Source organism: Mastigoproctus giganteus, chromosome 5 (genome assembly GCF_048544385.1).
Source record: "Mastigoproctus giganteus isolate SK-2022 chromosome 5, ASM4854438v1, whole genome shotgun sequence".
NCBI lineage: Eukaryota > Metazoa > Arthropoda > Arachnida > Uropygi > Thelyphonidae > Mastigoproctus > Mastigoproctus giganteus.
Genome location: NC_143579.1, coordinates 14,824,520 through 14,839,787, shown reverse-complemented (window position 1 = coordinate 14,839,787; position 15,268 = coordinate 14,824,520). Strand labels below are relative to the sequence as shown.

General features: G+C 33.2%; 1 protein-coding gene across 1 annotated transcript in view; it reads right to left on the bottom strand.

Annotated features, from left to right (window-relative positions):
* Nucleotides 1-3,910: 3,910 nt before the first annotated feature.
* The window catches only part of LOC150085192 (ATP-dependent RNA helicase DDX19A-like), a 51,048-nt gene continuing 39,690 nt past the window's right edge, over nt 3,911-15,268 (bottom strand). Inside the window, exons 7-9 of the mRNA XM_090373861.1 lie at nt 13,483-13,645; nt 10,222-10,413; nt 3,911-3,975 (exon numbers count right to left, since the gene is read on the bottom strand). Coding sequence (XP_090229987.1) covers nt 3,911-3,975; nt 10,222-10,413; nt 13,483-13,645 — 420 coding nt within the window. The remainder of the gene's footprint in view (nt 3,976-10,221; nt 10,414-13,482; nt 13,646-15,268) is intronic.

Below are 15,268 nucleotides of genomic sequence, written 5' to 3'. Positions count from 1 at the left end.
TATTTGAGATTATTAGCCTACATTAGACTATATACAAAATTAATGCTCTTCAGGCATTAATGTAGAGACCAAACAGATTTAGTTATGGTCATTCATTTTAAGTATAAAATAAACAAAATTATAATAATCCAACCGACAAGCATACTTGAGAAAAAAAAATAAGTTAAATTATCACAGTACTCATGAAATAACAAACGTCAGAAGAGAAAAATAAAACACGATGGTAATAAAGAAAGAGTGCTCAAAATAATAAAACATTCTGGTAATAAATAAACTAAATTTTTGATGATATATGTAATCTAGAAACATGTTTTTCACGTGACTGGTCCATTTGGATCAGTCCGGTAAGAGTTTATGCTTTTTATTACTATATTATTTACACAACATGTTAGTTTTTGATAACTATTATTACACTGATTTGATTGCTAAACTACAACAGATTTGAAGCATGGCAAAGCTTAAGTGGAAAATTAATATTACCAAAAAAGTGATGAGAGAGAATTTGAAGGAGAGAATTATGGAATAATTTTAATATAAAACTTAAATTAAGTGCAGAATGAGTGATGGAAGTTAAAATGAACTCTGAAAATTAAATTACAGATGGATAAATAAGAAAGACATACAGAAAGACATTGGTAAGAAATTAGTGAATCACCAAATCTTTATAAACTATTTCATTCATTCACTTTAGTATAAAATCTTTGTATAACTAGAAACAAGGTAATTCAAAGTCCTTATTCAAGAAAATGATACTTAACATAAACATCCTTAACTTGAATAAAGACATTTTCTCAATTTATACATAAAGCAAATAAAATTAAATTTAAAGAAAAATTTAATCCATTTAGTTTCGACTTAACACTGAAATATTTTAATGTGTTATGAGATTTATTCAAAATTCTACCAATTAATTTCTCTCTAAGTGCTCTACCAGTTTGGAATTTCTATAGAATGAAGTGACAACTTTTACTTTCACATCTGATTTCTACCAAGTAAAGGTGCAATTTTTTTTTTTTTTTTTTTCCATATTGTTACAGATTTAAAGCATGAGCTATTTGTTCACACCATCCAGTTCCTTTGAGCGAACCAAAAGCACAAAATTCACTGTCCTGGAGAAAAACAAAAAAAGAAAGTAAAAAGCTGAGCAATATAAGGAACAGTTTTTGGCGATGTAACAATGACAGGACATTTGGTATGAAGGCCATTTTAAAAGCAAAGGGCATTAATCTGAGAATGATCCATAGTCTGGACAGAGACCAAGGATGTTGCACAACAGTTTCCATTTAAGCCCTTATGATATTTAAGAATTTTATATAGCGAACTGCACATGAATGGATGCAGAAGAGTCATTATAGCCCATCCTATTCCTAAAGATAAAATCATTCGGGACAGTTATGTTTTGAACAAGAATGCATGAAGCAGAAAAAAATTTTAAATAAAATTTGTGCACTTCACTGCATTTGATTTAATCACAGGATCTTGCCATTCTCACTGAAGAACAGAAACCAATTGGGTTCAAAAGTTAGGGACAAATACAATATCCATGGTTCTGCCTCAGTTGTTAATCTTTTTAAATTATATAACATCGGTCTCAAAAGGTGAATTCACTGTGCATTTAAAAATGAAGACAACACCACAACAGCTGTTTTGAAGCTTGCAGGTGATCTATAGTGAACATATTCTCAACTGTGAATAATATATTTTTCACAAGTGAATAGCCAAACAGTGTATGGAAGTAAAACTTCCATTTATCTACAGAACATTTGTTATGCATAGTTTTAACCTAGAAATAGCCTGCTGCACTTGCCCTACCATAATACAGTAATATTGCCGAACTATATTTTAATGCAGTAGTTGAAATCAAAATATGCATACTTTACCTCTGCGCAATAGTATTGTATTGATTCTAGTGGTTAAGTTCTAGCAGTTAAAAAAGGTACATATAATGATTAGGTTAATGTTTACAAGCTTCCGAATGATCGTTGTGAGTAGCAGTGATTGACAATGCCTAACCCACTATGGTTAGTCTTAGGGTGTTTATCCCACCCCACCACTGTTTTAAAATCGGAAAACGAGTTTGATTTGGCAAGAGAGGGATAAACACCCTAACTAAGGCTAACCATAGTGGGCTAGGCATGTCAATCACTGTTACTTGCAACGATCAACCAGAAGAGATACCTGCTTGCGAACAATAACCAATGATTATTATGTATAAATGGAAGTTTTTCCTTATGTACACCAGTTGACTGTTCACTTAGACAAAATATATTATTTATAGTCCAGCATATATTCATTAATACCTGCCAGGTGATGAGAATCTAGTTTTAAAATAGCTATCCAGGCAACGCTCGGGTTTTTAAATGTTAACAGTTTTTCGGGCAACTTAGCCAAAACTGTGGATAACAACATCTGTCTGTAAGCTGAACATAAGCTCAAGCATTAAGGTCTACTTACTCAGTCTTTGTTGGGAGCAGAAAGATCCCCATGATTGAAACATATAATACTGTAATAAAATTTGTACCATAATTTGCATCATTTTGGGTTGCAGGGATATATTTCAATGCTACTGTGTTGAAATGTAGTCCTACAATCTAAAAAATGTAAATAAAATAATGTAGTTATCAGTTTAAGGCAGAGTTACCATTTATTTTAATTGAAGAGTATAATTTTCACAGTTTTATAGAATTTAAAAAGAAGTTCACGGGTCAGTGTTATTGAGGTGTGTATATTATACAAGTTAGATAAATAAAGAATAGCACCTTTTCACTGCTCTCAAAGTACAACCTTTGACTTTTGATTCACACTTAAAAATCAATAAATAAATTGTAGGTTATTATCATCTTCAATACGTAACATTTCTTAACTCTGAGCAAAATGATGGTATACTATAGAATACTCTGATAATTTACCACAAAAAAAATTCTTACTTTCTGAAAAAATAATCAAAATTCAGACAACTCGAAACATTACCATTTTGACAAGAATATTGAATGCAACGTAAAATATTCTTAGTGATCTATAATATCCCAAAATGCTTACTACTGTTATTACAGATAAGGCAATGTTATTAAAAGTCATTCCCACCATAAATAAAAAAAAACATAAGCTCTTTTATAAGAAGGAAGGCACTTTGATGAATTTATGTATAAGATCACAGTCCATTATGTATGAATTTATATATATCACAGAAATTTATATCACAGTACATTATGCATGAATTTATATATAAGATCACAGTCCATTAGTTCAATGAAATTATTTTCAGATAAAAAAACAAACAGATAGTAATGCTAATACAACAAGCATTTGAATATTCCTGTTAATCAATGTGACTTACTGACACAAACATCCACAGCTTTAACTGGTACACAAAGGTAGCAATCAAACCTGCAAAGCAAAGCTTGTGTGTTTATGATAAGTCATTTAAGTTTAACCAGGAATTAAGATTTATGCCTTTCAAACAAATTTTTTTTCAGCAATTAGCAGAGCTATAATCAGACCTTTTTTATTCCTTTATTATAATCTATTAGCATTAAAACTGTAATAAAGAAAAAAAACAATTTAAAAGAGCTACATGCAAAACTTGTAGAAGTACTTATTGTACATCATCGCAGACTTACAAAATATGAAATATTATATCATAATGTCTGAAGCGTATAAATCAAATAATATTATACAGCTTAAGAAACAAACAAATAAAATAAACTTTTATCCATATTAAAAACATTTTCACTTTATGGGGAAATAACAAGAACTTAGAAACAGTATATAAAAATTTGGAAATATAATATTAATTACAAATTTTCATATGTACATGAGATATCTAACAACAGATAAAATAAAACCAATGTAGTTGGCACGATTTGGCATTAATCCCATGATACTGATTTTTTTTTTTTTTTTTTTTTTTTTAACAGCTGCTCATCTTTTCTATTTCATCAGCATCCTCTGTATTTAGCTTCCAAATTTTGTGGCCTGCAAACAGTAATATATGTTGTGTGAAAAACTGAGAAAAATTAATTATAAATGATAAAAAAATACTAAGATGTTTCAGATAATACAGGTCGTCTCTCAGAAATCATGAATGTATGGGACTAATCACCAAATTCAGGAACAGCAAACACTTAAAGCAGTGGTGTCCAACCTACAGCCTGTGGGCTGGATACTGACCACGAATAATTTTTATATGGCCTACACAGAAAGTGAACTGCATTTCAAATTTTGTTAATTATTTCAAGAACAGCGTACATTTGACACTAAAATAAAGCAGCAACTGAATTGTACTAAAGTTTTAAATCCAAACTAAAAACACCTAAGAGAGCAGAAAATTTGTCTAAACATTTGTCCAGTTCCTCCTTAAATTTATTTAACCTATCAACTTCCACAATGACAGATGGAAGTTTGTTCCAGCAATTAACCACCCGCTGGCTAAAGGCAAATTTCCGCACATCTATTCTACAGCTGTCTTTCCTCAATTTGATTTATGCCCCCTTAGGGGGCATAAATTCAAATTGATTAGGTTCGTAATCTGAATAAGTGGAAGAATCCCATCAATTCAGCGTGCTCAACCCATTCAAGGCCTTATACACCTCAATCAGATCACCGCACAGGTGTCTAGTCTCCAGCCACTGCAATTTGCAGAACTTAAGCCTCTCTTGGTAAGAGGATCACTTCTTCCCCTCACCAATCTTATTACCCTTCTCTGTACACGCTCAAGCAAATCTACATCCTTCCTAAAATGAGGCCTCCAGACCTGTACGCAGTACTCAAGGCGTGGCCTGACAGAGGGACAATCACCTCCTTTTCCCTGCTAGCAAAATTCCTATATATCATTGACAAAACCCCATGACCTGCCCTGTCTGCATTGCTCAGAAAACTTCATATCTAACTGCACAATTACTCCCAGGTCTTTTTCATTTTCTACCACCCTAAGTGTAGTGCCACACAGTTGGTACATTCCTCTGGGGTTACTTCTACCCATATGCAGTACTTTGCATTTGTCAATGTTAAACTTCAGTTGCCACTTCTCAGCCCATCCTTCCAAATTTTCTAGATCCTGTTGCAGTAGCACACTGCCATTACTGTCATTAACAACCCTGCCAACCTTTGTATCATCTGCAAACTTCAACACTAAGCCTGATATACCTTCATCAATATCATTGATAAATATACAAAACAACAGTGGACCTAACACCGAACCCTGTGGGACTCCACTGATAACATTAGTCCAAGAAGAGCAGCACCCATTGATTACCATCCTCTGTCTTCTCCCACTCAACCATCCTTTTATCCATTGCAGCAACTTACCCTTAATACCATTCTGCTCCAATTTGTACAGTAGTCTTCCTTGTGCAACAGTATCAATAGCTTTCCTGAAATCCAAATATATGATATCAAAATTATTTTTTGCATCCAGTTCCTTTGTAACCACATCATAATATCCTATAAAATTTGTCAGACAAGACTTTCCCTCAACAAACCCATGCTGTGTCCGAGTTATAACTGAAGTCTTGTCTAGATGACCTGCAGTGCTTCTTTAACCAGTGACTTCATTATTTTACTCGGAACAGAAGTTAACTAACTGGTCTATAATTACTTGTGTCACCCTTTGAGAATTGGGGATACATTTGCACATCTCCAGTCCGTGGGGACCTCACCTGAGTCCAAGGATGCTCTCATAATTATGGCTAAGGATTTGCTTAGTTCCTTTGCCGCCTCCTAAAGGAGGCGGCAAAAGATTGGACACCACTAACTTAAAGAAACAGAAGAGGGCACAGTATGTTCCCAGTTAGTTAGAAAACAATTTTAAATAGACATATGAAAGAATATTACATAGAGGAAGACACAGATGAAACTGACCATAATGCAATAAAGGCTGAAATCTGTTTCAATAGTTGTGTAAGGAAACTTATTTTTTAACTTGAATTTCCATGTAAAAGAACAATGAAATACTATGCAACTTCAAAACATTTACACTTTAAGCTAAAATATGCCATTGCAATTTTCTATACATATTTGTTATAGAATTGTTTTCATTTAATTACTACAATATCAAGTTCTAAGCAATATTTTTGTGTTTCCATTTTAACCCATCAGTGAGCACACTGTTGTGTACCCCTGTCAATGCAGCAAAACTAAATTTATATAATAAAATTAACTCAGTGTGAATTTAAACATGCTTTCAGATAATGTATAAATTAGTGCTAGAGCATCGTGTCTATACATAGCCAACTACTAAGTAGTTGAAAAATAACATCATTTAAGTAAATCTCATATTGTGAATACCTTCACAAAGTTACCACGATATTGCACTACCTCGAATAAGTAACGCTTCACCAATGGAGAAGACTACTGTTACTTATTCTTGGCAGATATACTACCACCCAGATGGCAATGATGTGTTGCAACGATGACAATTCAGTTGCGAAGTACAACTTCACAATATCAGAGATGCCTGACGGTGTATAAGTAATTAAGATTACATAATACGTTTAGGGAAATAGCCTCAGATTACATAGAAGTTAATTAACATATAAGTGAGTGCTAGAGCATCACGTCTATACATAGATGACTAATAAGTAGTTGAGAAATGGCATCATTTAAGTATATCTCATATTGCGAACACTTTCACGAGTTACCATGATATTGCACTACTTGTTGTGAAAGTATTCACAATATGGGATATATTTAAATGATGCCATTTCTTCATCACATCTATACATAGTTGGCTATGTATAGATGTGATGCTCTAGCACTCACTTATATGTTAGTTAATTTCTACGTAACCCGAGACTATTGCCCTAAATGTATTATGTAATATGCTTTCAGTATAATTTAGGAACTATACTGGAAGCATGAAAACAGCTTTTAAAATCAAAAGAAGAGATTGCACTGGTGAGATCAACCATTCTTGTTAGATTTATATTTAAAAAGCAAAGCCCCATGACCTGCCCTGTCTGCATTGCTCAGAAAACTTCATATCTAACTGCACAATTACTCCCAGGTCTTTTTCATTTTCTACCACCCTAAGTGTAGTGCCACACAGTTGGTACATTCCTCTGGGGAATGTACCAACTTTGGATTCTCCGAATTCCAGAGAAAATTCTCTGGAATTCAGATCCAGAAGTTTGTGAAATTTAATTAAGTGATAAATAAATAGATACAGATGATATCACTATCAAAAAAACAAGAAAAAAAAATAATTTTTTTTTTTAATTATTTCATTTTCTGCAACAATTTCACTCCGATATTGGACAATCAGGTCAAAATAAAAACAAATTATTAAAAAAGTGTTTATATACAATGTTTTAAAAATTTTAAAAATGAAATACCAGAGTACCTGCCCATCCACCGATGAGGTGCCAACAGGCTCTGAAATAGTGCCGTCTGGGTGGTGGTATCAGCCAAGAATAAGTAACAGTAGTTTTCTCCATTGGTGAAGTGTTACTTTTCTCTTCACAGAGCTGGCTGATAGTGGAAAATTGCTATGAGGCCACACACAGACGTTTCATAGACTTTTTCCTGAAAGGGTTTAAATCACTTTAACCCTTTCAGGTGTGTGGATTCACAGCAAATAATGAGGATAAGCATGACATGGCATAGTTGAGCCAACTGACAATTGATTCTATCAATTGTCAGTTGGCACAAAATAATGCAACAGCAAAGTTCTCATTAGAAATTTAAATATTGTCTTTTCATATCGAGAAAGACTATTCATTTATTTTAGTGTTTTTTTTTTTTTTTTTTTTGTCTTATAATGGCTAAATGATGCAAGGAGGCTGTTTTTCTGCACAAAAAAAAAAAAAAAAAAAAAATTGTCTATCATTTATATTCTTTTCTGTCATTAAAAAATGGCTTGAACTGAACTTTGCCAAACTCTCCATCTCAACCACCATGGCAGGCAATTCATTTCAATGATTTGATAATGCCTGAAAGCAATTCACGAGAACCAGCCTTCTGTTTCTTTTTTTTATTTGGGTTTCTTAGTTCTCTCTCCTCTGTAAACATTACAAGGTTTACAAACCACTGACCTATACTAGAGATCTGATTGAGGCATTTATCGCATTAAAATGGTTAGTCAAACTTAAAGTGGGACACTCTTTCTAGTATGATGCAAACAAGGGAACACATTTAAATTCTGGGAAGATAATTGTAGACTGGATGGAGGAAATTTACCCTTAGTCAAAGAGTAATCAATTGCAGAATAGAAAAGTTCTTTAGTATGTTAGAAAGAGCAATAGACAAACAACAAATCAAGAATAGTAGGTTGAAGAATTAAGTAGCAGATTGGAAGTAACGATCACATTCACAAAGAATTTTATGAAACCTAACAGTAACAGTAAATAACTATTAGAATATGGCACAAGCCATGCATCCTTATTATAAAGATGGTATTTCAGCATAAAAGGTAGCAATAAGTTTACGTGAAGGGAGCACAACAGAAAAAAAGCATAGTTTTATATCATTACAATAGTTTTATATATCATTATTAAAACGGTTTTATATCATTACAGAAAATAGTTGAAGACAGAAGGATATATACAGGATCTGATGTCTGAAGTGGTTATTATCTGGTACTAAGCACATTAAAAATGGTAATTAGTGTAAAAATAATAATAATAATAAAAGGTTTAAAATGAATAAAGCACTGAAGTGCTTTCATATTTGCCAAAAACAATTATGTACAGAAACCTTCTTTAGTATTCCTGATGCTAACATGACTTTAGATGATGAATAACAAAAATCTATAAAGACAGAAAATTCAGAATGCTGTGGGGAACCCTAGAAGTTAAGAGGAACTTAGAAAAAGAAAAGTTTTTAGCAAACAAAATTTACAAGTTCTTATCAGAATATAAAGAAAAGATATGGAGAAGTATCAGGAAGAAGGTGGAAAAATGCTCTGTTAATTTCAAAATGGAGGATATAATTGGAGGATATAATCGTTAATAAAAGTAAACAAAAATGATAAGGACAAAGTTTAATTTTCATGCTGTTTACAAGGTTGATAAGACTTTCTGGCAATAAATTTCACTCCTCTACAAGAGCATATTTTAGAAAATGGAAGATTCTGGGAAGAGGTCAGAGTTTTCCAATTTGTCACCCTGGAATCCCAGACATGCTAAAAGTAGACTATGGACTGGAAATTTGGCTGAGCAGCCTATCCAAAAAGTATCTTCACTTTGAGACAGTAGTAAACTACAACTGAGTCCTATAAATGGAAGAGCAATATCATCCATGATAATTAAGAACTTATAGCACCTCCGAAAGGTGCCAAGGCAGAACTTGACAATCTTGCCCCTGAGCAGTCAAGTGATGTGGCAATTGGTAAAGACATTTGTAATGTCTCAAGACTACCAACAATGATAGTAGTCCCTTTCCCTGATGTTAAATCAATGGAAATTGACTCATTCTCTCCAGATAAAAATACATTGAGAATCAGTTTCATGACCGAATTTTGACTCATCTGTAAAAAGAACATTAGTTCACTGGTGACAGTTGTCTGCACCAAGTTAGACAGGTACTCTCCAGTAGGAGGCAGGTGAGTGGGACAAAAAAATAGACTCCCTTTCTTAAGATTTCTGCATTTAGAATGTATCTACAGAATGATTTGTCATTCCCATGGATAGCAAGAGTTCAAGAGAACTGCATGGCTGTCACTGATTTACAGTATCTTACTATTAAGGCCAGACAGCTATCATCTGGTGATGTTGTTCTTGGCCAATCTTTAACTTGCCCTCAGTATACCTCTCCTGCCTCCTGATTGCCATAACCTTGAAATTACATTGACATGTTTAAGACTCTGGCCACCTCAACTTGAAACTTCTATCACTTATCCAGCCCATAGCCATCTGCTGGTCTGAAAATTCTAAATATCTAACTTGCATTTTCAGAAAGTAAAAAAGTCAATGAATGTGCTGTGTACAATACCTTAAAATATTATATTGTGACATCACATTTTGATTTCTCATGGTTTTAAATTGCATCAGCACATCAAATTTTGTATAAAAATTTACTCAATTACATTTAAAAAAAAAACATGGGATTAGTGAGTTGTAATTTACCTTTCATAAACTGATGTATGTGCGAAATTCAAACAGAATGAAGCAGATGTGGGTGTTTATAACTATTAATGAGAGAATTATTAGGATACCTGACTTTCTAGTTTATCAGCACCATTCCAATCCAATAAACAATAGTTAAAATAGTGTACTTTGTACTTACCAAAGTGATTTTCAATATCTTTTAGAAGTTTCATACTCCACTCTCCATCTATCATATTTACTGCAATTCCACATCTGCCAAAACGTCCTGTTCTTCCAATTCGGTGTAGATATGTTTCACAGTCTGCAGAACCATCCAGTTTTACAGGAAGGTCAAGGTTTACCACAATAGTTACTTGCTCAACATCAATACCTATTAGTGAATTTAAAAAATGAAGTCAAACAAAATTAGAAATAATATACTATTTTATCTCCTTCAAACTCAACATCTTTAAGAACTAAAATACAAACACAATTTAAAAAAGAATTAAAAAAAAAAAAAAAAACTGAGATATTTACAGAATATCGAAACCCTCTGTGTTCCACACAGTGGATGCTGTCTATTATGAACACTTTGGGACTCAGCTAAACAGATAAAAATAACTGATGAAACAAGGATGCAGCTGTTTAAGCATTGTTTATTGCTGAAAATGTATATATAAAAAGGAAATGTGAAAATTAAGCAATATAAAATACTTTAATTTGACTGTCCACAGTTTCTTCATAAAATTCATCAATAAAAATGAAAAAACTGTCAATGTTTCTGTAAATCCATAAAAACCATTAAAAACTAAAGAAATATTAAAATCAAGAATTTGAAAAGAGTTAATTCTCTTTTATAAATTATCAGATTGGTAGGAGTACAGACAGCTTTTTTTCACAAAGTAACACTGACAACTATACAAACTACACAAAATAAAATCAGTAACTAGCCATGCAATGTGTCTTATTTCAAGAACAAATCAGAATGTTACACAAATTGCTTCCACTGCACATGCATAAGCTGCAAAGAGGAAAAAAAAAAAAAAGCAATAACAAAAACCAAAGCACTGATTACAATAAATGACATTTTTCTCTGTATTTATATGTCTGATTGGGACTTCAAAACAAGTAGTGTCACTATAGTTATTTAATTTAGCAGAACAATTATTTTCTAAACGTTTTAAATATGCCTTAAAAAAAAAAAAAAAGTGATATTTCTTATTTAGAGATACATAAGATACTTGAAATAAATTATATTTGGGAAGGATGATACATGGTGATTATCCATTAGATCAATTCTCATTGAACAAGTTTATATTCAAGGCTGCAGTGTTAATTTCATGTACAGCTAGCCCTCTATTTACGACGGGATTAGGTTCCTGGGGGGGGGAACAGGTGCAAATAGAACCCTTTATATCATGGAGTCAAAGAGAAATCACAGGGTTAGGTTGTGGGCACCAAATATTTTAATGCCCGGACCAAACCACACACACACACACCTTACACCCTTAATCTTTTTGTCATCAGCAATCCTTCAGAATACAATGTTAAAGGTGTTTTAGGTACCTCAAATTACAACTTGCTGATCATCTCCTCTCCAGTGAGACTCCACTGGAGAGGGAGTCATGTTGCATTGCATTACAAGAATGCAAAATGGGGTGATCTTTATCCCTATTTTGCTAGAATGAGAAATGGGGTGGGATAAAGGAAGAAATCCTTCATCCCACTCTAAAAGGTAGTCTTTCACCAAAACCTTGGATTTCTAATAAATGTTTAAGGCTGTTCAAGATAAGGTAACATATACAATGGCATGTGTTCAAATTTCCAGCTTCATTTTCTGCCTACACTAACGCTCACAAAAGTTATAAAACAATTATTAATCAATCCATTTTATAAAAAAATTTTAAAAATTAAAAAAAAAAAGTTTTGGTTCAAATCACTGACCCAAAGTATCAGCAATTGCTTCATTTTTTCTAAAAGCTTACTTCTGCTGTAACTAACTTGTGTAGCACTCTGCATCAGTTGTTTTATTTTATCAGCATTCTTCATAATTGCAGTAATAGTCGATGGAGGCACATTCATAGGCCCTACACTCATTAGGGCGGCTTTCACCAGCTTCCATCCTCCGAATAACCTCCTCCATCTTATTTTCCAATAGATCGAAGTGCCTTTTTCATGCTTTCATTTGCACTAGGATTCATTGAACCTTTACTGGACATGGTGTCTTTTTATTCTATTAAATTAAAAACTTTATAACACGATTGGCAAAAACTGCACACTGCTTTCACTATTATTAATTATTACTTAGTTCATTAATAGTACAATTAATAAAAAATGTTAGCGTAATAAATTTCCAACATGTGTAAATGGTGTAAACAACAACCAACTTTACTACCTGCATCCACAAGTGGCTACTTTGAGGGCAGGAAGCTTTCTCATATCTAATTGGCTATGATATGGATGTGCTAATCACTGGTTGGCTCAGATTGTTCTTGATCGTGTGAACAATGCAAGATACATAGTACAGTACAATGCCAATACATTTTGTCTGACAATTTTAAACTTTCAATTTATACAAAAATTGCAAAAAAATAATAATAATAATAATAAAATAAAAAATTAAAAAGGGCCTTGTAGTTAGTGATCAGCGCTATCACGATTGGACTGGTGCAAAACAAGTGCTATATATTTCTCATATATTTCAATACTTCTCATTGGTCAGAATCCAAACATAAATATGTTACCATTTAGCCTAAGTAATTTAGCACAATCAGCAGCTGTTTTTTTGGTTTTTAGGAGGATTAGCAACTAAGGCCATATTGCTCCGGGATATGCGGTGGTCATTCCCTGACCTTTCCGCATCTTCCGTATTTGGTGATGACGGGCTCGAACCCCGGTCTAATCAAGAAGCATGTGATACGCACTACTGCTCCTTCCCACCTGGCTACGGAGGCGCCCCCAGCAGTTTTAGAATCAGTTGTAACTGATTTATTGTGGGTTGAGGAGCTATTCTCTGGAATGTTATTAGACTTTTAGGTTTATCAGATCACATTTATTTAAATTAATTAGTATCTTTAAATGTGACCTATTATCAAATTTAGCATAATTTGTGGCTTGTGGTCAAGAGTGCGAGTGCAGTAGTACACGCTCTTTGAGTGGACCATGGTTCAAGCCCATGACCACTAAATACGATTAACGTTTGTATTGACTGATTTATTGTAAACTCCACTGACCTTGTGGTCATTCTGGAGTATAAACAATAACATTTTTTTTTTAAATAAGAAGTTATGCTAATTTTGAAAATTATTCATATAGTAAAAATGTGTTAACTCATAATCTAATAAATTATACGTTAATTATATTTTTTATGAAAGTCCCAAACATTCTAATACCTACAGTACTGGTGCCATGCACGAGTGCTAGTATAATGGTTCTGCAATTCCTTAAGATTAATGCTTACCTCTTGCACAAACATTTGTGGTGATCAGAACTCTTTCTATGCCATCCCTAAATCTACTTAACACATTAACTCTCTGTTCAACATTCAGCTCTCCTGTTAAAAGTCCAACAGAATGTCCTTCATGTGCAAGTTTGTCTGCCAACAACATAGCAGTTTTGCGTGTCTGCAATGAAAAATATATTTTTTACAAAAAAAAATTAAAGAAATATAAAACCAATTAATAGTTTATAAAAATCTAATCTGCTAACAATGTATTCATACATATTACCCAAGTTCCAAGATAAAAATGTAAAGATCATCAGCAGCCTAACATATGCAAGTCATTTTCAAATAGGGTTCACTAAGACCTTTTTTAATGTGGAGCCATCAACACAACAAAACAATCTGATTTTTTCCCCCTCTCATGTGGCATACAGTGTTATGTAATCTCATTTAGTATATTATAGTAAATACAGTATAGTATAATTTCTTGCATTTTTAATTAGAAATTTGGCATAATTATAGTAATCAAATTTTGATATCATACACATGGATTTCAGGAAAGCTTTCAATACTGTTGCATATAAAAAGACTACTGTACAAATTGGAGCAGTATGGCATTAAGGGCAAGTTACTACTATGGATAAAGGGATGGTTGAGTGAGTGAAGAGAGATGGTAGTTATTAATAGACACTGCTCATCATGGACTAGTATTATTAGTGGAGAGCCCCAAGGTTAAGTGCTGTGCCCATTGTTTTCTATATTTATTAATAACATTGATGAAGGTACATCAGGCTTAACATCTAATTCTGCAGATGATATAAAGATTGACAAGGTTGTCAATGACAGTAATCAAGGTAAGCTACCACAAAAAGAGTTAGAAAAATTAGGCAGATGGGTAAGAAATGGCAGTTGATGTTTAACATTGCATTTTTCAAAGTATTGCATATAAGTAGCAGTAATCCCAGATTAAAGTACCAACTGTATGGTACTACATTCAAGGTAGAGGAAAATGAAAGAGACCTGGGAGTAATTGTGCAATCACATATGAAGTTCTCTGAGCAGTGCAGACAGAGTCTGAAAGAGAAGCTCATGTGGTTTTGTAAATGATATATATAGGAACTTTGCTAGCAGGGATAAAGAGGTAATTATCCCATTATACAATGGTTAGGCCACACCTTGAATACTGCATATAGATCTGAAGGTTTCATTTTAGGAGAAAGACGTAGATCTGCTGAAACACGTGCAGAGAAGGGCAATGAGATTGGTGAAGGAAACAAACTACCAAGAAAGGCTTCAGTTCTGCAAATTGCATCTGTTGACTAGACACCTGTGAAGTGTTTAAGGCCTTGAATGAATTGAGAATCTCAATGCTGACGGCATTCTTCTTGCTCAGACTACACGTGAGGGGTCATAAATTAAAATTGAGGATGGCTGGTTGCAGGATAGATGTTTGGAAATTTGCCTTCAGCTAATGAGAAAGCTGAATAAATAATTTTTTTTTTCAATAAATTCAAGGCAGAACCAGACAAATATTGGAGGTGATGTGGGAAGTTTTTGTTTTTTTGACTGATGCATTACAAGTTTGCTTTCTTGCATCATTTTTCACTACTAATACTAAACACTGGTGAGAATATTATGACTCTGAATGGTATTGACTGGATCAAGAATTATTTCATTTAATGCGAGTCTTGTTTTTTTATCAACCGTTGAATATATTCAGAGCTACATCACTAGTTCCACAGGTAATTCCTTTGGGTCCTAGGTGAAAGAAGAGTGGGGAAAATTAAGAATACAACTGGTTTAT